The sequence below is a fragment of the Lepisma saccharinum genome, chromosome 1, assembly GCF_977018435.1.
Source record: "Lepisma saccharinum chromosome 1, izLepSacc3.1, whole genome shotgun sequence".
NCBI classification, from domain to species: Eukaryota; Metazoa; Arthropoda; class Insecta; order Zygentoma; family Lepismatidae; genus Lepisma; species Lepisma saccharinum.
In genome coordinates this window covers 141,093,384-141,118,804 of record NC_139229.1, presented here as the reverse complement: position 1 = coordinate 141,118,804, position 25,421 = coordinate 141,093,384, and the positions used below count along the sequence as shown (strand labels likewise).

At 36.6% G+C, this 25,421-nt stretch overlaps 1 protein-coding gene across 1 annotated transcript in view; it reads right to left on the bottom strand.

Annotated features, from left to right (window-relative positions):
* Positions 1–3,558: 3,558 nt before the first annotated feature.
* LOC146001779 (transforming growth factor-beta-induced protein ig-h3-like) overlaps positions 3,559–25,421 on the bottom strand; it is a 52,459-nt gene continuing 30,596 nt past the window's right edge. Inside the window, exons 9-15 of the mRNA XM_083139501.1 lie at positions 24,700–24,840; positions 24,352–24,564; positions 23,151–23,458; positions 22,045–22,230; positions 11,190–11,346; positions 6,847–7,028; positions 3,559–4,185 (exon numbers count right to left, since the gene is read on the bottom strand). Coding sequence (XP_082995627.1) covers positions 4,081–4,185; positions 6,847–7,028; positions 11,190–11,346; positions 22,045–22,230; positions 23,151–23,458; positions 24,352–24,564; positions 24,700–24,840 — 1,292 coding nt within the window. The 3' untranslated portion in view covers positions 3,559–4,080. The remainder of the gene's footprint in view (positions 4,186–6,846; positions 7,029–11,189; positions 11,347–22,044; positions 22,231–23,150; positions 23,459–24,351; positions 24,565–24,699; positions 24,841–25,421) is intronic.

Genomic DNA, 25,421 nt, shown 5'->3' with positions numbered 1-25,421 from the left:
CTCCATGCAGTTATTAACTCAATACAATGTGAATGGTGTATATATTATATTGTGAACAGAGAATTTGTGGATAAAATGATGCAGTGAACCCCTAAATAATTGTATAACTTGCATCATTTTCCATTACAGTGGAACCTCAATTGTGCTTTTCATGGGCCTGAGGTAAAAAATAAAAAGCAAGGAAATGTGTGTTATGTTTGTACTAAATGGATTAAGTGAATAATGCAGACCAAGCCCTTCCCCTGCATTGCACCTTGATATGAAGGCCTGTAGGTGAGTGTGGGCATCACACATTCGTGATCTCTGCCATAGTGGAGATGATGTGATCAGCACCATGCTTTGGTCACATTTCATCAACCTCATCACTAAACCTCGGATTTTAGGTTTTTAACCTATTTTTTACTTTACAGGTATGTAAGAAAAAGTTATATCAAAGTTTGATTAGAAAATACACCTGATGAAGTTTTCTCTAGTGCCTAAAAACCTATTCGCTTGTTAGAACCTAAATCAAGCCTTTTGTTAGATTTTTATATATTTTTAAAGGTTTTACAGAATTTTTATGTCGCACAGGCATTTGCTTTGTTTGGTCACGAAAAAATTCAATGACCAAAGTGTTTGAAAAATTCTCTCTGCCGATTTCCCTCCTCCAAGTCCTTGGTGATTTTTCAAAGCTCTGAACAAAGCAAAATGTCTGGTGCCACTGTTACCTGTACAATCCAAAGTGGTCTGATCTGTGTGGTATTGCTCACTTTCGCGTCACTTCGGTGCTTTGTGGCAAACTAACATTTCAGCATTGAAGTTTGCACCACTGACTATGTTTTTGTTGAAACATTATTTTCAGCATATAAGATGATCCTCACAGTCAAAATTGCGGAGTTTGACTGTGGATAACATGAAAAAATATTGTTGCCTAACTATAAGGCAAAGAGTGGATTTTAATAGCAATTTCCAATGGTAAGTTCTGCCCTTGCTGTAGCGTTAGGCAACACACACAACATTATGCAAGATGGTGCATATTTCAGGATATAGGTGACTATACCTAATGAGCATTTTTCAGGAATTTTGAAGTATTTTAAGTTTTTTTTAACTTACTTTAGGATTTTTTGGGCCTAACTTAATATTTTTAGGATTTTTAGAACCTATTTTAAGGTTTTTCAATCCTAATTTAGGATTTTTAGAGCATTTTAGGAACCTAAAAGCACACTTTTTAGAACCTAAAAATCCGAGGTCTACTCATCACAAAGTATTTGTTAAAAAACACTAAAGTGTTTTTTTATCGTGCTGTTTGTGTGCTTTTTAGTGTTTTTAACAAATATGTTGCCGGCACGTGACATAAGAAGTTTTTTACTGTCATACTCATCACCAAGTGTTGCATCTCAATTTTTTCAATTTTCCAGATCAATTAAAAGGTTTTTACACACATTAAAACTATTACTACAGAAATAATATTTTATTTCCGAGACTAAAATTTTGGATGCACATTTATTGAAGATTAAAGTTTCTTTTAAAACATTTTGTTATATCTAGTGGTGTAAAAAAGGACCTAAGCAAGATAGAACTGTTTGTGACGAGTGTGGTATGTCCGAAAGCTAGAGATTCCACACTTTTTAAGTGTCATAACTTGATTGTGCAAATTCTTGCATTATGTATTAACTTTTTATTACTATTATTGTAATACTGTATCATTGTGGTAGTTTATGATTTTATTTGTCCTTGCTTTTCCCTGAAAAAATGAAAAAAAATAGTTACAAAACACTTGAAGAAAATTATTGCCTGTAATTTTTCGGTTGAAACAAAGTATTCAGCTTTAAAAATAGAACTCTGATACTGTGCTTGAACATATTTATTTCTCTACTTTTATCTCATTTAAGTGAGAGAGAGGAAATATAAATCCTAGTGACTGAACACAGTGATTGATTCATAAATACTTTTGTCAAACTTTGACGAGGTGATGATGGTTTCATACCATTAGCAGCAATTACAGCCTGTAGTACTTGTATACTGTGGAACTGTAGTAAGTAAATAGTCATTTATAACAGTGCAGTGACCTGGCACTTGGGCATGTAAATCACATGCAACACATCTCACATTGTTACTTGACAGAGGAAGAATTTTCATATCCTCGTTTATGAATTGCACTCTGATGTTCTGTAAATTTTCCATATAGGTCAGATTTAATTTTTATTTTCCATCATTATAGGTTTTGCAGAGAGAGTACAGTAATTTTTGGGCTGATATAAAGTCAAATTCACACTTTTAAATTATTTGCCATATTTTGTGAAACTCCACAAAAAGAAGTCGAACAGTGTAAAGTCCAGTGATCTTGGAGATCAAAACATTGTGAGTGATGTGGCTGATTTGAGTGTCGCCTAGCAGCAGGGATGTGAACTCCAAGCTTAACAAAACATACATGAAAAACTGTTTGTGTTCCTCGATTTTGGCCGGGTTTCATTAACGTAAGTTCAATAGTTTATTTGCAACAAATTTTTGTAACCCCTGAATTATTTATGAACCGCCCAGTATAAGTACCAGTTTTAATGAAAGCCTTTTGATGTTTTATCAGTTTCCGACAAAGTTAGAGCCTTTTACTGGCAACAATATGTCAACAATTTGGTCAGTGTCAAAAATATTAACTTTCTACTGAGAAACATTGTCTTTACAAACAAGGGGACAGGTGGGCTTCTCAGTTTGTGCTGGAAAATTTTCACCACAAAGAGCCGTAACTCTAGATATGACTGTTGGTGACAATAAATTGTTTCGCCAATTGTTCAGATACGACATGTCCTGACTGACTGTACATCTCGACTGATAGTTAAGGGGCATCGACTTGCCAGACTGTGGGGACTACATGTGGTGACATATTTCAAATTTAGCTTATGACACTTTGTGACAGGGTCGACAATTTGTTGCCGAAGGTTGTCCGTAAGTATGCAATTATAGCTCAGGTGTTTTATGCAAGAACATGTCAAACCCAGGAGTATAAAATTGGTCTTACTGGGTTGTGTCTGGAGTGATGGCCATTTGGAATATTGGGGTTCTATGATGTGAACTTGGGACAGTTTTGCAGAAGTACGTAGGTCTCATTCAAATCTTTTAGGAAGTGACAGAATTTGAATGCTCTGTACTACAATTTCCCACATTGTACCCTTTATTATTTCTTCCCTTGTGCTTACTTTTCAGTAGTTTTGTTGTTCCTCTCTCTCCCTCCACATTGTGTATAAATATACCCTTTTTTTAAGGGTTGACAGTCAATCTGGCCTTTGTTCTTCCTTGCATTAATAATTTTCATTTTGAATTGTTACCTGGCTTAACTTGTTTACATGAACAAACACATCCGGCCTTAACAATTTTTGACACCAGTCCAATTTTTTTAACTATCATTTAGGAAATGAATTTACCTTGTTTTATTAGTGCAGAATACCACCAAGAAAAATTATTGAAATCTGACTTAATTCTTATAATCTTTTGTCAACACGAGACCAGATCTATTTATAAGGTTGAAATTATTTGCCATTATGAAACTAAGAGAGATTGTAAAGGAACAGATATATAAACATCTACTACTTAAAATACTTTTATTGCTCTTATAAATAATTTATCGTACATGGATTCACACATTAAATGGTGTTTGTCAACAATATGATATGAAAAACATGAATAACACCATAGGAAAGTACAGGCTTTAAACTGTTTTTCCTACTCTTGTACACTTATATTAACACTTGGAAACACACACACATTAGCTTGTTTTACTTGTCATGCATATCTAGTCCATTGCAACATTCTGTTGTTTTATTTATTAGGCCAGTTTGATCAACCATGTACATTTCCTACAGTTATTTTTCAAATGACAGAAGTCATGGACAAATTTAAATTACTACCTACTATTGATTGTAATACAATTTTTTACTGTCAATAAGCCAGTATACATTTATTGTAGTAAAAATAATGTAATGCCTGCAGGTATCATATAAATTATATCACTGTTGTTGCTAGTGGGGCTAGCTAGCTAACAACATGCTTCTCAACATAAAACTTTCTTTAAACAAAGTTCATGCGAAAGGCTGTGTACTTTGATGTTTATGCTCCAAATAGGAAAACCTCAACGTTCGGATTTCCAAACCTCTGGAAGGCTCCGTTGAATAGGCCTGCCTGGTGATGTTGTCGTCTTTCTGGCAACATGACCTGTTTGAAAAAATTAATATTTGATTACTGTTACAGTTACTATGTGAGTGAGTGGCAAATAACAGTTGGGCTGAAAAGTTCGTAGGCTGACTCATAGATGGCGTTACTAGAATTAAATCCATGTGATTTTTACTTAGTACTAACCTTCAAAAGATACGTGTATAAATTTCACAGCTGCCGGATAATTAGTTCGTGAGATATAGCATTGTGAGTGAAGCAGCTTTTGTTATTGTGAAAAAATGGATAAAAAAGAATTTCGTGTGTTAATAAAGCATTGCTTTTTGGCAAAAAAAAAATACTGTTGAAGCCAAGGCTTGGCTTGATAAACATTATTCGGACTCTGCACCAGGAAAATCAACCGTTGAGAAGTGGTTTGCTAAATTTAAACGAGGCGAAATGAGCATCGAAGACGATGCACGCAGTGGACGCCCCAAAGAGGCTGTTACCGACGAAAACATCAAAAAAGTCCACAAAATAATTTTAAATGATCGTAAAGTGAAGTTGATCGAGATACCTGAGACTTTAAAAATATCAAAGGAACGTGTTGGACATATTGTGCATGAATATTTGAACATGCGAAAGCTGTGTGCAAAATGGGTGCCGCGCATGCTCACAATCGATCAAAAGCAACAACGTTTTGATGATTCGGAGCAATGTTTAGCGATATTCAACCGTAATAAAATTGCTTCCCCATCCACCATATTCTCCAGATCTGGCCCCCAGTGACTTTTTCCTGTTTGCAGACCTTAAAAGAATGCTCGCTGGAAAGAAATTTAGCACTGATGAAGAAGTAATCGCCTATTTTGAGGCTAAAGAGAAATCGTACTATAAAAATGGCATTGAAAACTTGTATGACCGCTATAATCGTTGTATCGCCCTCGAAGGCAACTATATTGAATAATAAAATCGAATTTTGTCAAAAAAAATGTTTTTACTATGTTAGCCTACGAACTTTTCAGCCCAACTGTTATGTTGAGCTATTGACTCATGATTTTGCCACTAAAAGTTCTGGGTTTGAAATCTGGTTTGGGCATTCTATGTGAATATCTCATGAATTCCATAAAATTCATCCTCATCATTGCAATTAGCCAAAGGTGCCAGATGAGCTATGCAAAAATAAGAAAAATACAAATACTATGCAATACTAAGTGGACCTCTCCGATAGGATATTGGTACCATTATTGCCTTGTAATCCAGGTGTATCAGGTTCAATTCCCAGTGAAGCAAGTTTCAAACTGTAGGTTAATCCAGGTTAGCTTATCAGTTTAATAAATTGACCTTAAGTAAGCAAATAGTGGAACCTTTAAGTTTTTCCCAGTTTAAACATCAAAACTAGGGTTGATCAGATACCAAATTAATATCGAGAAGTATTGGTTTCAATTAAATCACTGATACCACATAATACTTTTACAGTTTGGGAACCTCGTGGAGATTATGCAAAATGCATAATTTTTACTATTTTGGTTACAGAATTATGGTGCGAAATGAATATTGTGAAATTATAAAAATTTTAAAGCAAGAAATTGATAACTAATTGCATAGTACCAATTAAAAACTACATTGAAAATTAAACAATATCCTGAAATACTATAAATTATTCCAATTCCCAAGTATCAGCATTTAGACTCTTCAAACAAACAAACAACAAATAAAACATTTATAAGTGTAATATAGCAAGTTTTCAATAATGTTTAACAAAATAGCAATGCTATCAAGATAAAAATCCCAATAGTTCCTTAATTTCCACACAAACTTATGTTCAAAATCAATAGAAAAAATGTTGATACATTATAGAAAATGATGTTTGAAGAGGACTTTAACCTTTGTATCTGTCATATTATGTTAGTGCTTTACAACTGAGCATGAGTGCTCCCTTTCCTCAATACAATTGTGCTCTTGCATTTAAGACAAAACTGTTTAGCAGCAAAAGTCTGAAGTACTTAATAGTTATAATAACTTCTTTCTCTGACAATTTACAATGCACCACAGAAAACAAAAATCGCGAGCAAAGCGAGCCAAGAAATTTTTTAGATTAAATTTTTGCAAACTGAAAATAATACTGATTTATTAAGGCACAAAACATTTCATAGGGCACCATGGCATTCTCTTTTACAATTTTTTTCATTTAGATCGTTCGGCACCCAGGGCCAACTGCCGCAACCCCCTAGCAGTGGCTCTGAACTTGAGAAGGCTGTAAGAAAAGCAGATATTGCGAGCAAGAAAATATTATGAAATGTATTTTTATTTGTATAAAATTTCATATCGAGGGGGCAATTGCCCCTTTGTGACCCCCTGCAGGTGCTTTGGCCATCTGGAAGAAATAATGAAAAAGACGTGAAAACTAATTCCATGTTGAGTATTCTTTGGTCCTGCTACTCTTAGATTCTACTAGTCTTGCCTCAATGTTTGCCCCCATAGAATTCATTTCCGTTCCAAGGTTGAGGAAGGGCAATGCCCATTGCATCCATGTGGTTGCGCCACTACACCCCCTTCTCCCGTAGTTGCTTTGAACTTTAATCGGCTTGAAAATACTTGATTTTCTTTAAGGGTATAATATCCTTTAATACCGGCGATAAGTTTCCTCTACACTTCAAGTACAGTCGTGTTCCTTTATTATTAAATATCAAGACCCCCCCGTCCCCAAAGTCAAGATGTACTTACTCTGTTGACTGTGTGTATGACTCCATTTGTTGCCATAATGTCGCATTTGTGAACTCTGGCATTTCCTATGTGAACTCTTCCATCGTGATCTCTGCGAACGCCATGTGTGTTTCCTGCCAGGGACTCTACACGATTGGTAAATGGCCATGCAGTCACACCAACACCAGAGCAGCACAATATTTCTGAATATAACAAAAAAAAAATACATTAATATGAGATTTATTCATTGTTGAAAAATCTTTATAGAAATAGATGTAAAAATAAGGCAAAATAATTATGTGGGATATTATTATTTAAGAAATTTTTGGTCCAAATTGTAAGGCTTCAGAAAAGGCTAGAGTCAAAGCTACAACACTGACCATATTATGATAAAACTCAAGACAATTATCTGAAAGTTATATAAGTTTATTAACAAGGAATCTTTGGTTTGATTCCAAGTAAGGTCACTTTTGAGTGACTGGGATTCATTCCACTTCAAAGTGCAAATCCAGTCCTGTTTAGCCTATCTGCAGCTAGAGATTACTACACCTGGGACAAGAATCTGGATACTCTCAACCAAATTCTGCACTCCCTCCCCCTTACCCTTGCTTAGAATAAAAAAATGCATTTTATAATATTTATTTCTGTTCTATTGGGTAATTTACAGTATATTGAGTAGAATTATTACAGCAGAAAGATAATTTTTAAAACAGTGGAGGCACATCGTGGTTTGGATCACACTTTAAAGTGTAGGTCCAGTTCCGACCCCTGTACATTACACCATGAAGGCACATGGTGTTTATGGAGGTAAAACCCAAACAAACATTCTCGATCTCTGCTAAATTGGAGGTGATATGATCAACATCATGCTCCAGCTACTTTTAACTCCCAGCTGCTACCCATTGACTAGGTGAGCCCCAGAGCTATTTTGTGCAGGGTGCTTGTTAGAAAGAAATTCTCACCTCAGATTATCCATCTCAGAATTTCAACCTGAATGTTATTTTATAATTGACAATCAATACTAAGAATATTATTGTGTGTCTTAATGCAACTGTAATATGTACTGCCTGAACATATTTTAGTTATCACTCCCCCCTTTCCCATAGCTATGGCTCTGTTTTTATGTATAAATGTTCAAATTTCTACATTTTTGCTTTCACTTCCACCCATTTTCTCTATCTTATATTACATCCACTGACTTTTACTCTTACTTGTGTTATAGAATGTATGCCATCTTTTACCATCCCAAGGTAAAATATTCCGGAGGTAAAATAGTCCCCCGTTCGGATCTCCGGGTGGGGACTACTTTGGGAGGTCCCTGGACTAAGGATAAGATCCACATTACGAATAAGGATATTAAATTAGGCACCTGGAATGTTCCGAGCCTTTACCGGCCTGGGGCATTTCAGTGTACAGTTAATGAGATAGTTAAGTATAAATTAGATGTAGTAGCTGTCCAGGAAGTTAGGTGGCCAGGAGAAGGGAATTGTAAAACTAAAAATTATACTTTTTTCTATGGTGGTACTGAAAATCATAATTTTGGAACAGGCTTTTTCTTAAATAATAGAATTATCTCGGCTCTTAAAACAGTAGAATTTATTAATGATAGGATATCATATGCAGTTTTACAGGGTAGGTGGTGTAAAATTATTTTAATAAACATACATGCACCAACGGAAGATAAAGATGATAATACTAAAGATGATTTTTATACAGAGTTAGAACAGGTCTTTGATAAATTTTCTCAGTATGATATGAAAATTCTGTTAGGTGACTGTAATGCACAGATTGGCAAAGAAGAGACATTTAAACCCACAATTGGTAAAGAAAGTCTTCATGAATTAAGTAATGATAATGGTATAAGATTGATTACTTTTGCAATCTCAAAGAATTTAATTGTGAAAAGTACCACTTTTAAACATAAAGATATCCATAAATATACCTGGTCTTCTCCAGATGGTAAAACTCATAATCAGATAGATCATATTCTCATTGATAAGAGAAGGCATACTAGTATAATTGATGTTCGTACACATAGAGGTGCTGACTGTGCCAGTGACCATTATTTAATAATTGCTAAATTAAGAGAAAGACTCTCAGTGATAAATCATAAGCAACAAAATCTAAAAGTTCTAAAATTTGATACAGGAAAGTTTACTGATGAAAGAATTAAGAAAGAGTACCAAATTAAACTGTCAAATAGATTTGATGTTTTGCAGGATTTAAATGATGATGAAAATATAAATGAAACAGACGTAAATAAGAATTGGGAGCACATACGTAATGCAATAGAATCAGCAGCTAAAGAAAGTATAGGATACCATAAACCGAGAAAAAGTAAGCCATGGTTTGATAATGAATGTCATAACCTAATAGAAATAAGAAATCAGGCTAGACTTAGGTGGTTAAATAACTCTGATGATACAAATCTAAACAATTATAATAGAATAAAGCGAGAAGTTAACCGCACGTTTAGAAGTAAAAAAAGAGATTACTTGAAAAGCAAAATTAACGAAATTGAAACAAACAGCAAAAATAAAAATATCAGAGATTTATATAAAGGTGTAAATGAATTTAGAAAGGGGTGGCAACCTAAAATAAACTTGATAAAAGATAAAGATGGTGATTTTCTAGCTGACCCAAGCAATATTCTAAATAGATGGAAGAACTACTTTAATGACCTTTTAAATGTCCATGTAGGAGATAAATCAGAAGTGAACGAAGTACACACAGCAGAACCTTTAGTTCCAGAACCTAACTTGACTGAAGTTAAAGATGCTATTAAAAGGCTAAAGAATAACAAAGCACCTGGCATTGATTTAATACCAGCTGAGTTAATTAAATATGGTGGAAATTCATTAATATGTCAAATTCATAAATTAATTTGTTTAATATGGAATAAAGAAGAAATCCCTCAACAGTGGAAAGAATCCATAATTGTTCCTGTGTTTAAAAAAGGTGATAAAATGAACTGCAATAATTACCGTGGGATTTCTCTACTCTCAACAACATATAAAATATTATCTAACATTCTTTTAACAAGACTAACCCCATATGCTAATGAAATTATAGGTGATTATCAATGTGGATTTAAATGCAACAGATCAACTACAGATCAAATTTTTCACATCAGACAGACACTTGAAAAAAAGTGGGAATATAATCAAAATGTCCATCAGCTATTCATTGATTTCAAAAAAGCATATGATTCGGTCAAAAGAGATAAATTATATAATATATTAGTAGAGTTTGGAATACCTAAGAAGCTTGTTAGTATGATAAAAATATGCACCAGTGAAACAGAAAGTAAAATTCGTGTGGGTATTAATATGTCTGACAAATTTACAATTCATGATGGGTTAAAACAAGGAGATGCAATATCTCCATTGCTCTTTAATTTTGCCTTAGAATATGCTGTTAGGAAGGTAAACGAAACTAGAGAAGGACTAAAATTAAATGGTGTGACTCAGTTGTTAGCATATGCAGATGATGTAGACTTACTGGGGGATGATGTGAATACAATTAAGAATAATGCTAAAATATTTTTCAAAACTGCTAAAGAGATAGGTTTGGAAGTTAACGTAGAGAAAACTAAATATATGCTTACAGGCCGAAACCACGTGTTGGGTAATAATCAAAATCTAATTATTGATAACAACTCGTTTGAAACAGTTTCGAAATTCAAATACTTAGGAGTAATATTAACAAATGAAAATTATATTAAAGAGGAAATAAAAAGTAGGCTTAATTCAGGAAATGCATGTTACTTCTCTCTTCATAAACTTTTGTCTTCTCGTTTAATATCTAAGAAACTAAAAGTTAAAATATACAAAACCGTAATTTTGCCTGTAGTATTATATGGATGTGAAACTTGGTCCCTTACATTGAAAGAGGAACATAAATTGAGAGTATTTGAAAATAGGATCCTTAGGAAAATCTTTGGACCTAAAAGGGATGAGGAGACAGGTGAGTGGAGAAGGTTACATAATTTAGAACTACATAATTTGTATTCATGTCCAGATATTATTAGAATAATTAAATCAAGAAGCCTTAGGTGGGCAGGCCATGTGGCACGAATGGGAGAGGAAAGAGGAGTTTACAGGATTCTTGTTGGGAAACCTGATGGTAAGAGACCTGTAGGAAGGCCAAGACGAAGATGAAGGGACAACGTCGAGATGGACCTAAGGGAAATCGGTAGGGATGGAAAAGAGTATATAGATCTTGCTCAAGATAGGGACAGATGGAAGGCCTGTGTTGCTGCAGCCATGAACCTTCGGGTTTAAGAAGGCTAGAGAGTTAGTTAGTTAGTTATGCCATCTTTTACAGATATATGTACAGAATCTGGGGGAACTTGCTCCATTTACCTGGCAAAATGTGTTGGCGCAAAACTTCTACAGCCTTTTCTTTATTTCTCAAAAGCTCATCCAGTTCCTTTTCTTCCAGTTTGTAGAATGCATCATCTGTAGGTGCAAGGAGGGTAAAGGGTCCACTTTCCTGAAGTTCCTTCTCAATACCAGTGTCCTAGAAGTAGATAATTACTCTGTTAGGTTTTCTATAATCTGGCAAACATGGAAGACAATATAGAGTCATATGATCAATGTCAGCATATGTGAATGAATAGAAATAACATTTCACAGCCCCTCATTGGGTAGAAATTACAGATTGACCAATGCAATTTTTTTGTCAATACCAATACAGTGCAGTGCTAACCAATCTCCGTAAGAACTCCGAAAGAAAAAATAAACTACGTACGAGGCACATGTAAAAAAAAATGCCAATAATTTTTTACTTGGGACTCTCAACACTGACGAAGCTGCGCGTGCATTGAAGCGTGCTTTAGTATTCTGTCATGCAACAGAGGTATATTTCTCAGTGTGTAGGTGCGTACCTGCGAGTAGCAGGAACTTGAAATGGCTGCTGTAATAGAAAATCCCGCCAAATCATGGCAACAGTGTTTTGGGATCAAAAAAATGGCCCATTGGTTATTACAGAGAATAAAATCAAGCGAGAAAATTTTTATTTTGATGCTATACAAGTGCATACCCTGGCTATTTTTCTACATAGTGCGATGGTACAATTCAACATCCTTGGATGCAATGGTCTCTTCCATTGCATCGGCGGACAGTGGTCACTGCCAAAGAGGCACGGATATTAGGGTGCCGCTACCTTCAGGATTGAGAACTAATCCTTCAGTAGACACAACCAAATACCAATGAAACAATCACCACAGTCCGCCTCCAGCTAGCTAGTCGGTAGGGGTGGGACACCACTGAAGGTTTTCATTGCAAATAAAGATAATTACTTAAAACAAAAAAAGACTGGAAACAATTTTACTTGAGTTTAATGCTGATTAAGATAAGTAAAGACGAAAGTTTTTAGATACAAAAGTTCTAGTTGTTTGTGATTGACATTTTCGAGAGGGGATGATTACTGAATCACCTGGGCTGGCGCACTGTTGTTTAATTTCGTTTTCTTACCCCTTCCATGGGTTCCTGGACGACACTGCCGTGGTGAAGCTCCTATTCTTGCGTCCTGTGGTCCTTTATCAAAACACCGGTTCTGCATTGGTCAAACCGATCCATTGGTGCATTTAGTTCCTTGCTCACACTTATGTATTTTATAACACTGTCCGCACAATAAACTTGTACTGAAAATAAGCATCGCAACTTGGACGTCAACTTGTTTTTATCACCTCACACACTTAGGTATCTTAACACTGTCCACCATAATATCTCTTACACTCGGTACTGCTTAGTGGTCACCGACAGATCTCGATGGTATTCGACACCTCCGTCCTTCACCGTACTCGAGCCAAAACTGTTTCCACAAAATTTAGAATGTTAAGGTTATGCCGAAATTGAGTTGACTTTTTGAATTCTATTGGTGGAAATTTGGAGGGAAAAGTTACAAGCAGCAAAGGACAGTTTGCAGTGATGTCAAACCTCCTATGACTTCAGGCAATATATCCCCGCTACACCAAAGCAAAGTATCCAACCATATTATTATATTACTATAATTCTAGTGACACATCTTTGGAGTTTGCAACCAGTACAGGAGGATGCAGACCAGATGATCGGGACGTATAAAAGGGGTTATTGTGAGACAATGAGTTTTATGAATTGTGTCGCCAGAATGACTGGAGAGACACACACAGTTGACAATAGCAGTGGCTGCCTCTGGGCCATTAGTGGAAAGATGAATAGAAGAGAGAGCTAGGTTAGCCGATAGTTGCCAGATTTAAGATATTCGCAAGAACGTTTAGTGTAAAGACATAGGGATTTCAGAAGTAAAGATGGCTGTGATGCGAGGCTAGACTCGGGGCGAATCCGTTATGGGCTATGTGTGGCGATTTAGGGTTTGCAAGGGGGAATCTTACAGCAATACTGGCAAGAAGTTGCTGCGAAATCAGAGAAATGCTGGAAAGATCTAGAAATATGAAGAAATGATAGAATTCTTGAATGATATTAGAAGATAATTAGAAATGAAGTATAGATATGAAGAGTGGTGGAAAAGAACTGTTCCAAAGCCCCTTTTGAACTTAGAGAAGGAAAATCTGTCCGATTCTGAGTTCACGTTTTTGAGTATATATGCGAATAATGAAAATATAATTAATAATTGATAAGCTACACCAAATACATATAAACATAACTTGATTAACACAATATAAAATTGAAGACTAAATGTAAATAAGAGTAAATGGGATATAATAGAAAATATAATAAAATATGCAATAATATATTGAGTATAATTTAAGAAATATAATCCTTTCCTTTCTATGGGAAATGGTTGACAAAAGGGAAAGTTTAGGACAGGTCCGTGGGTGTGTTTGTTTGGGTTCTATGGTTCCTTGACCTTGACTGGGTCCCTTTATATTTTACTTGCGGGGGGTTGTCCTCGCGGCTGGGAATAATGGCAATCGGTAATCCTTGGAAATTCTTGTTTGGTGCCTTCACACGTTGACACGTGTCACACGAGGCTAAAACTTTTCTTATGTGCCGAGCCATATTTTTCCAATAAAAGGATTTTCTCATCTCTGCGAACACTTTCGCACTTCCGAAATGACCACGAATGGTATGAATATACCAAATCAATTTCGTCATGATCGATTGGGGTACACACACTCTCCAATCATTTGCACCATTATTCGTTCTTCTAAATACAATGTTATTTTCAATCTTATGAAGATTCTTGATTTTTCTCTCTTTAAGACTAAGTTTTCTGTTATCATCTTGCTTTAGAATGTGAATAATATTTCTCAACTTCTCGTCATTTTCCTGCAATTCGGTCATATTCTTCAATTCAGGGACAACCCTCGTATCAATATCATAATCAATTGCTGCGATCACTTCTTCAGTGTCAATGGTTTCAGTGTGACATTCCGTCACTCCAGTGTCAGTATTAACCGGATTTCTACTTAAAAAATCTGGCACAATATGTTGCTTCCCTGGCACATACCTAATGTCAAAACACAAATCTTGTATTTGTAAACACCATCTTTGTATTCTCTTGTTAGTGAAAGAACATTTCCACAAGTGTGTCAAGACCTTGCAATCTGTTTCCACAATAAAATGTTTTCCTTCGAGGAAATGCCTTAATTTCTTGATAGCATAAATTAGGCTGAGCATCTCACGCTCTGTCGCAGCATATACTTTCTCAGTTGCGGTTAAAGTGCGTGAAATAAAAGCAATAACATGTTGATTTCCATCATCATCATTTTGATATAAACATGCCCCAGCTCCATAGGCTGACGAATCTACACTCAAATGAAATGTCTTGCCTTTCAGAGGATAATAAAGCATAACTGTGTTCAGGAATTTTTCTTTTATCTCTTCAAAGGCGGACTGCTGCAACGGACCCCACTTCCAACGAGTGTCCTTCTTCAGTAAAGCGCACAATGGAGCTTCTGACGATGACAACTGAGGCACGAATGCTCTATAAAATCCAACGAATCCTAGATATTTTCTTAACTCTTTCTGGTTTTTCGGTGGCTGCAGTTGTTGAATGGCTTCTATCCGTTCAGGTTGACATTTTATTCCTGACCCGGTTAAATTAAAACCTAAATAACTAATCTCCTTCTTTCCAAATGAACATTTTCTAAGCTTTACATGAAATCCTCCTCTTTTCAATCTCTCCAGAATGGCTTCTATTCTTGACAAAAGTTCATCATAAGTGTCGGCACTACACAGTAAATCATCGACGTAAACAGATGTGTATGAGAGAACTTCGCTCCCCAAAACCTGTTCTACGCAGCGTGCGCAAGCACTCGAGGAATTTAACATTCCGTACGGAATCTTGTTAAAGACGAAAGTTTTCCCTCTATAAACGAAAGCCATGTATTTCTTACTCTCCTCGTGCAGTGGAATAGATAGAAAACATTGTGACAAATCAAGCGTGGCAAAATAAGTTGCACCTTGGTGTCGATATAATATATCTTCAATTGATTCACACCTCTCTGCATCTCGTTCAATGAATCGGTTCGCTAAGCGGAGGTCGAGACATACTCTAGGTGTATTATCGTTCTTCTTTACAATCAATAAGGGTGAGGTGTGGGCAGAATATCCTCGTTTAATGACACCTTGCTCCAGCATAGTAGTTATTTCTCTATCTATTATTTCCTTATAAGCCAAAGGAATGTAATTTGTTTTCGCCTGAAATTCTTTTATATTCTTCACTTTAATTTTATATTCATAATTCTTCACGTCTCCTGGAAAATCTGACATCACGTCCTGATAATTCAACAGCAATTTCAGTAGTTTACCTTGTTGTGTTTTATCCAAATCTTCTTGTTTACAAACAATGTTTTTAATTTCTTCCTCGGAATAATATTCCGTGCGCGTAGGCAACTTTAGAGCTTCCTTATTTATCGTTTGGCAAGCGTTTATGTTGACGTCATCACAATATGGTTCTAATGAATGATTAATATGATCCGCATCATTTATTGGCAAAAGAGGTTCTTGAATCATGCATGTAACAATACGTGGCTGAATGGAAACATCGCTCTTGCGAAATGGAACTGCACATTTCTCATCTTGATTCGTGAAATTCAAAAGTCCCTTTTCGAAATCAATATTGGCTTGATATTCATGAAAGAAATCAGCTCCGATTATAACTTCAAATCTCAAGTGCGGAACAACTAAGAATGGATGAATAATAACAGTGTTGCCAAGTCTAACTTCACCAAGAATTTGTTGTTTAATTCGCACTGGCTTTTCTTTCGTGGCTGTCCTAATAATAAGATTAGATACGCCGATAACCGATGTTTGAGGTTCATTTTCTTGTATCCTTTGTAACATAAGGTGTGATATAGCTGATGACGTAGATCCTGTGTCTAATAAACAAATGCTTTCGGTATTATTAACCGTACAATTGGCCTCAGGCAAAGCACGAATCTTCGTAATTAAAGATGGGTACATTTTTCCTCCATCTTCCCAGAATTCGTCTTCGAGAGCTCCTATCGCTCTATCTAAAGTTTCTTGTGACGTTGCTCCACTGTCGGCATCCGTCGTCATTTTATTCATTGTTACATCAATAACTCCTGAGAGGGCCATGGACACGTTGTTATCATCGTCGGCTACTTCACCATGCTCATTGTTGCCAGATCCACCATATTTTCTTGGTTCGTCCATTTTCATTCCATTATTGTTATTATTAACATGTGAACGAAGTTCCTTTTGTGAAATTGATTGTTCCATCCATATGTTCGCATTGTTGCCATTTAGTAATCTATTGTGAATTTCCTTCTCTCCCCCGTCTAATTGCGTGGAAGAGAACCTGTGGCGTTTCCCTGATTGGTACGCGTTACATTAGCTTGACGTTGCTCGTTTCTGCCTTCTTGGTTGGCGCTTGCTTCATTGTTGTTCGAAAAGTGCTGATATTCATTCCTGTTGTCGTTGTATTGGCGGTTATACCTTGGAATATATTCATTCCGTGCTTGGCGACGTCCTACGTTTATTCTATCCTCCCGTGGACGTTCAGTCATCACCTGAGCTGCGTTTACGGCATGCATCTGGCCACGCCTACCATGAGTATTGTTCTGAGGTTGGTTTCTGTTGTTCCTGTTCATTGTTACATTTCTTTCCTCATCAATCATACTGAATTCCTTCAATATCGATATAAGCTCAGATAACGTCTTCGGCTTCGCAGCAGTGATATTTCTTTGCAGACCAGGATGAAAATGTCTGGCTAATGTTCTGATAAGTTCATCTTCTGGCAACGGTGGATTTAAGACAGTGTTTAATTTTGCCATTCTCACTACATACTGGACGTAAGACTCAGATTTCTTCGAATCGTACTTGGATGTATACAATGTAAGCTTGATGTTAGTTAATTGGTGGTCTGAGAGATATTCATTCAGAAATAATGCCTTAAAATCGTCAAAAGACTGAATAGTGCCTTCAAATACTTCAAAGAACGTTAACGCCTGCCCACCTAACGTCTGACGTAACACCTTGGTATATAGCCTCCTTGGAATGTTCATAATTGACAAGTATTCCTCCAAGTTTCTTAGATACGCATGCACATTAATCTCGGCATTTTCTCCATCAAAATATGGTAATTGTATCAATTTGCTATCTAAAAGTTGTTTGGCAACAGCGCAACTTATCTGGTCATTACTTTCCGAAGTAGTTGGGACATCAAATGCGTTCTGAGCTACATTTCCGAAATTGCCATCAAACGTTTGTTCACTATTAGTGCCATTCGAATTTTGACTGCGTAACTCCGTAACCTGCTGCTCCAAACTTCTCACGTCGCGGTTAACCTTGTTTTCTACATTCCTCACTTCTTGTTGAATTTTCTTGTTTAAATTTGTACTTAATTCCTGTAATTCCTTACGAACTTGAATTGATAATTGCTGAGGCGAATTCTGAATTTCTCGCAAGTCATTGTCTAAACTGTTCATTTGTTGCCTAATTTCATTAATAGATTCATTATTTATCCTAATTTCGGATTGCAGCGTTTCATTTTGCCCTGAAATTTCTAATAAGTCCTTTTGTACTGATCGTGAGTGATCACTGAACTGATTTTCATAACGTTCATACCGCATGGATACATCTTGCGCAATGTTTTTCTCAAAATCAGTGACGCGAACGTTGACTTGTGTTTCTACTCGCGTAATCCTCTCTGTTATTGACGAAATATCTCGCGCCGTTTCTTCTCTAGCGTCTTCAATGTCGGTTCTCAAAGCTGAAATATTCTGAGCGGTTTCGTTACGTAAGCCTTCTACATTTTGATTATTTTCCTCCCTTACATTATCAATCCTAGCCTCTAAATTTGACCTGTTCGTTGCCATTTCTTCCCTGAGCGCTTGTATACTAATAGCATGCTCTTTACGCAAATTGCTAATATTGGCATTTATTTGCTCATTTTGAATCTGAATTATCTGGGTTAAACGTATAAACATATCCTCAATAGTGGTCGGCGGCTGTTCAAGATTTATGACCTGTGAGAGACTGACATTTTCCGACGGAGACCCAACATCTGTAAACACAGAAATTTGCTGCACGGCGTTTTCATTTTCAGCGCCTTCCATTTCGAGGTTCCCTGCTGAGCTTGTGGCATGCAAACCGGCTTCTTGTACGAGATTTTTCTGTAGCCGCGTCAAAGGCATGGTAATCGCTTTCCCAAACAAAACGGTCAATAGATAACGGGATACGAAAGGAAAAGTTCCCTACTGTTCACTCAAAATCGGACGGAAGTTCAGTGTTGTCAACTGACGATTTGACAATTTGTTAATGAAGATTATGCAAACACAAGTATAAGATAAATTAAACTGCCCCTTTAGAACATGGTTGCAACAACATACCAAAGACATGCACAAAACTACACAAACAAACATGCTACAATTAAATGATATCATAACACAGTGCTAATATGGCCAGATAACCCCCTGCTGAAACGTGATTAAATTGCCTGGGCGCCGTGAAAATGTTACTGGAGATGCAATGAAAGAGATGGTAGCCCCACGTTGAGAGCGTCATGAAAGATGCGATGGTACAATTCAACATCCTTGGATGCAATGGTCTCTTCCATTGCATCGGCGGACAGTGGTCACTGCCAAAGAGGCACGGATATTAGGGTGCCGCTACCTTCAGGATTGAGAACTAATCCTTCAGTAGACACAACCAAATACCAATGAAACAATCACCACAGTCCGCCTCCAGCTAGCTAGTCGGTAGGGGTGGGACACCACTGAAGGTTTTCATTGCAAATAAAGATAATTACTTAAAACAAAAAAAGACTGGAAACAATTTTACTTGAGTTTAATGCTGATTAAGATAAGTAAAGACGAAAGTTTTTAGATACAAAAGTTCTAGTTGTTTGTGATTGACATTTTCGAGAGGGGATGATTACTGAATCACCTGGGCTGGCGCACTGTTGTTTAATTTCGTTTTCTTACCCCTTCCATGGGTTCCTGGACGACACTGCCGTGGTGAAGCTCCTATTCTTGCGTCCTGTGGTCCTTTATCAAAACACCGGTTCTGCATTGGTCAAACCGATCCATTGGTGCATTTAGTTCCTTGCTCACACTTATGTATTTTATAACACTGTCCGCACAATAAACTTGTACTGAAAATAAGCATCGCAACTTGGACGTCAACTTGTTTTTATCACCTCACACACTTAGGTATCTTAACACTGTCCACCATAATATCTCTTACACTCGGTACTGCTTAGTGGTCACCGACAGATCTCGATGGTATTCGACACCTCCGTCCTTCACCGTACTTGAGCCAAAACTGTTTCCACAAAATTTAGAATGTTAAGGTTATGCCGAAATTGAGTTGACTTTTTGAATTCTATTGGTGGAAATTTGGAGGGAAAAGTTACAAGCAGCAAAGGACAGTTTGCAGTGATGTCAAACCTCCTATGACTTCAGGCAATATATCCCCGCTACACCAAAGCAAAGTATCCAACCATATTATTATATTACTATAATTCTAGTGACACATCTTTGGAGTTTGCAACCAGTACAGGAGGATGCAGACCAGATGATCGGGACGTATAAAAGGGGTTATTGTGAGACAATGAGTTTTATGACTTGTGTCGCCAGAATGACTGGAGAGACACACACAGTTGACAATAGCAGTGGCTGCCTCTGGGCCATTAGTGGAAAGATGAATAGAAGAGAGAGCTAGGTTAGCCGATAGTTGCCAGATTTAAGATATTCGCAAGAACGTTTAGTGTAAAGACATAGGGATTTCAGAAGTAAAGATGGCTGTGATGCGAGGCTAGACTCGGGGCGAATCCGTTATGGGCCATGTGTGGCGATTTAGGGTTTGCAAGGGGGAATCTTACAGCAATACTGGCAAGAAGTTGCTGCGAAATCAGAGAAATGCTGGAAAGATCTAGAAATATGAAGAAATGATAGAATTCTTGAATGATATTAGAAGATAATTAGAAATGAAGTATAGATATGAAGAGTGGTGGAAAAGAACTGTTCCAATAGTCACCATGACGCTCCAAGCATTTTTGGTGCTGTGGAACAAGTGGACTTAGACCCTCTGCGTAGAAATCTGCTGCCTGGGATTTCAGCCAGTCGAGAACTGATGTCTTGAGAACTTCACTATCATCGAAATGTTGCAAAACAAGCCACTTTTTGAGGTGAAGGAACAGAAAGTAATCACTTGGGGCAAGATTGGGACTGTATGGTGGGTGATTAAAACGTTCCCATTGGAATTTTTTAATTGTCGCAACAGTACGGTCGGCTGTGTGTAGGCAGGCGTTGTCATGAATAAGCAGAATTCCAGACCGTAACATTCCTCTTTGCCGGTTTTGGATGGCACGTCGCAGATTAGACAGTGTTTGGCAATACACATCTGCTGTGATGGTTTGTCCCAATTCCACGAGGATTACACCTTTTTGGTCCCAAAACACAGTTGCCATGATTTGGCGGGATTTTCTATTGCAGCAGCCATTTCAATTTCCTGCTACTTGCACGTACACACCTCCACACTGAGGAATATACCTCTGTTGCAGGTACAGAATACTAAAGCATGCTTCCGTGCACGCGCAGCTTCGTCAGTGTTGCCAGTCCCAAGTAAAAAATTATCGGCTCTTTTTTTGACATGTGCCTCGTATTTGGACATTTGCTTTACAAAAACTAGCTTATATTTATAAAAATAGTAATCAAATGGAATAATTTTACATTAAATTGCAGAGATTTTATAGTAATACTGAATTGGTAAAATTATAAGTATAATTATTGGTAGGTTGTACTCAGTGCTGGAAGTGGAAATTCCTGGCTGGGGGGATGCTTGTATGATTCAACATTGAGATGATGCAGTAGGTGGGAAAATGCCCCTGCAAATTATCCTAGTTGAGGTGATGCTTTATGAAAATTTTCTTAACTGGTGAAAGTGATGCTTACTATGTAGTATTCATATATAAGTCCTTTTGAGTCACCCTCTATTTCTAATAAACAGGAATTTAAACATCATATTCATGTACGTTAATTCAAACAATTTTTTTTATTTGATTTCTGTTCGACTTTTACTTTTGAATATTAGGAATTTGTCTATAAAAATATATCATCATCCATCACCAAACCTACCTTACCCTACAGTAATCTAATGTAAATCTAACATAACTTTGGATCCAATTGGCATCCCATTTTTAAATTTTGTATACTTATTGAGTAATTGTGTATGTATGACATAAATTTTTGAAAAAAATAATTAAAAGACCCATTTTGAGAAAAGGGCTACCAACATTTTCTTTACACCACTTTCAATTATTTTTTTGTTTACCCTGGCATAGCCATGCTATATCTCTTGTAAAAGAGCCCTTCAAGACCTTTCCAACGCCGCCTGAATCACTTCTGTAAGTGCCCTGTTTGCTGAAATATTGCAATTTAAAATTAACAAGATATTGGAAAAAATTGTCAAAATAGCAAAGTTTGCAACACTGCAATTTCGGAAATACAAAAGATATGGATCTGCAAAGTTGCATATTTTCCTAGCTCAGGTGCTTTCAGTATGCCAAATTTCAAATGAATCACAAAATGTAAGGTTGTTGATTTGACATGGAATGACTCCCAGTGTAAAAATTAGAACAATTATCTGGGGGGAAAATAAAACATTTTTGTGGAGCTGCAAGTCGAAAGCATTATTTAGGTTAGATAAAGTCCTTAAAAATGATGAAATTTATTATTACATTCTCACAGACATACAATTATCACTGTAAAAGAGAATGCTTAATAAAAAAAAATAGTATACTTGCCTCAATAAGCCTCTTGAGGACAGAGAACTTATCATCTGACTTAATGATTTCAAGAATTTCACCCTCTGGTGGGAGGAGAACCTTGTCAACTTCATGGATCACTCCACCACACACTCGGTTGTCAAAGTGCATGATGCGGGCACACTGAGCTGTTGCTTTTGTCACAGAGCCAGTGAAAAACGGAATCTGTACAGTAAACAAAATGTATATTAGATGTATGTTACTACTGGAACCTCCACTTTCTTTCATTTAGCAAAGTAGAATCAAGCTTTTCAACTATAAACTCAAAATTAGAGTTTATTTACAAAATGACACTTTAGACAGTCTGAATTACTCTGCAAGTTATGCAAAATCACAGAATACTGATTAATACTGCTGCAAAATTCGGGATGGAAAATAGACTTCTGTACACAGGAATGAACTTAATAAGACTACAGTTACTTCATATATGTGCTATTAGAATGTAATTTTTTATTTTGTATAAGAAATAGGTAACAATGTAAAGTGTTCCCCTGTGCTTAGCACCATGCCATCAAGAAAGAGCCTCCCCGATGGTGCAGTGGTAGCGTCGTCGCCTTGTAATCAAGGGGTCCTGGGTTCGATACCCGGTGGAGGCACATAGTGGTTCGGATCCCACTTTAAACTGTAGGTCCAGTCCCGATTAGCCTTACTGTGCATAAAGTGGAATTAAAACACCAAATCAACCAACCAAGAAATAGGTGAAAATAAGTATATGGAATATAAATGTGGATTCCTCAGAAGTTCTATTCCTTGTGTGAAAAAGTAGCTGTACCAAGCCATAAATCAATGATTAAAAATATTATACACAAAAGATGTTTATCATTGTGCAACCCTCATTATTATTTCCTTGATTACTCTAGACAGACAGGAAACTGATAAAATGACATGCGAGATAAATAGTTTTTTTCTAGAGGTGAAAAAGTATAATTTTTGTTGTCCGTTTTCAGAGGGTTTTTTTTTATTATTATTTAAAAGATGTTACGGACTGACATTGAATAATAATGGATTTCATCTTTGCATCAAATATGAATCTGTTATGGTTATTATGGTCAGTATGTCATAGGGTATAATATAAATAAACTTACTGTGGCAAACAAATTGACTCTAACTGATTTGTCCATGAGTCCTGTTTTCAGCAGTTGGTTATTCTCCATATCACAACCTTGAGATTCAGGCCCTGCCATATGATACATCAGGAGCTCTCTAAGCTTTGTTGGGTTGCCCTTCAGTTCTTTCAGCTCGTCCGTGGAAAGGGAATCGATTGCATCATTCGTTGGAGCAAACAAGGTTAGGTTGCTCATGGAGTCAAGGGAGTCTTGAAGGCCAGCTTCTTGAAGTAGCTTCAGAAACTGGGACAAATTGCGGTCTGATAATGCAGTAGTCATCGTGCGAGCTGTAATAAAAATAGCATTTGTAGTAGTAGAGATATTATGACAAATTCAGCTTAAAATAATGTTACACCAATCAAAACCACTGCTCTTTAATCCTAGAGAAGTGGTACATGAGTGGATTGGACCCAATGCCATAACCAAGTTAAATCAATCATTATGTGAGCATGCTTGAGCCCTCCCCTCTTCAGAACCTTTCAGCAATGCCCTTATCATTGTGAGGCACATTCTATTCCTGAAACCACTGGTACAAGAATTTCCTGCCACTTTGTCAGATTCTTTCCACTCATTGCATGAATTTCTGCAGCGAAATGCTTTTTTTTTCCCCCATGCTAACTGTTTCAGGAATTGTCATGTGGCTGTTGGACTAATATAGTAATACCATCATATTTGTTTTAAAATATACATTTCTTTATTGGCAGAATACAGTAAGATACAATGGGATTTTCTCCTGAAGCTTTCCTGTCCCTCTTCTCCATAAAAAAAGGTGACTATTCAGCACATTTCTTTTTCCATTCTGTTCTACTCATTGCAAATCTCAAAATAATAATTTACATCATATTTCTCCTGTTTAGCACTATACTGAAAGATTGTCAGCTTCACGAATGGGTCTTCGTGTCCAATATCTTTGCACACATTACAAATTTCTGATCATTTTAGTACAAAATGCCCTTTGCAAATGCTACATTCCTATCCTTCCACTGATTGAAGATTCTGGATAATTCTTGGTATGATTTGTCCATACTTATTTCGTACATGGAATATGAAAGTTGGCATGGATAATAAGGCTTAACACACAGCGTAATTGAAGGAAATCATGTCATTCATGATAAATTAAGTTCTCTCCCCCAAATAATGATACTGAAAGCTTCAATTTAGAATTATTATGCATAATTACCTGACTCAGGAATCAAAACTGAATCAATGACATGGATTATTCCGTTTGTTCCAACAACATCCTTGATAACAAGTTGAGCATCATCCACAAACAGTTTGTCATCATCACGACGCTCCAAGGGCAGAATTTCACCAACCAGATTCACAGCTCGTACACGTGCAGCAATGGCTGCTGAGCATACGGTGTGTGGGAGGATATGGTGCCTCAAAACGTCTAGTAAAAAGGTAGAAAAAGAATCAAATTATTATACATCTTGGAAAGATTAATGAAACAGAAGTCTTAAAGTAAAATAAGTAGAATACAACAGAAGCAATTTGACATTTATGAACAACGTGAAAAACTACTTACTTGCAACACAGCCTTCTCCTTGCAATAATCTTGTCTTCAGAGACTGATCCAGCTTATCAAAAGCAGCATCTGTTGGTGCAAATAGTGTGAAGTGACCTTCTTCATCCTTCAGTGTCTTCAACAAATCAGCTTTGCTAATTACTGTGGAAGTGAAAAGAAATAGATTATAAAATGGATAGATGATGAACATGCTTTAAATGTGCAATTATAACACCATTAAGCCTTTTTTCCTTGATATGAAAAACTCAATATGCCTTGGTCAGCATATTGAGTTTTTCATTTAAATGTGCGTGTATAATGATAGGTAAATCACTTATGGGACACCCTATAAGATTTTTTTTTTGTTCAAGTCCGAAAGGAAGGCATATAAAATCAGATGTAAAGCAAAATAATTGAAAAGAAGTGCAAATTTTTGAAGCTGAGTTAGCTCCATGTGGCTTTCTCTGTATTGTAAAAAAGAATGACATTTAATACGTAGGTCGTTCAAAGAAAAAGTTTCCCCCTTTGTTTTTTGGAGAAAGTACGAGCTCGATAAATGAAATGAAACTAGCAATGTATTCTTTCGTCTTTCCTCTACATTTACACACAATGCAATGTTCGTGCAGGCTACCGTGCATGCGCAGCACGTGATTAGCGTGAGTCATCCAGTGAGAAACGTGCCCTGGCCATAAGGAGTAGTGAGTCATGGCGGAACGTGTTTTGGCGGTGTGGAGTAAAGAAGA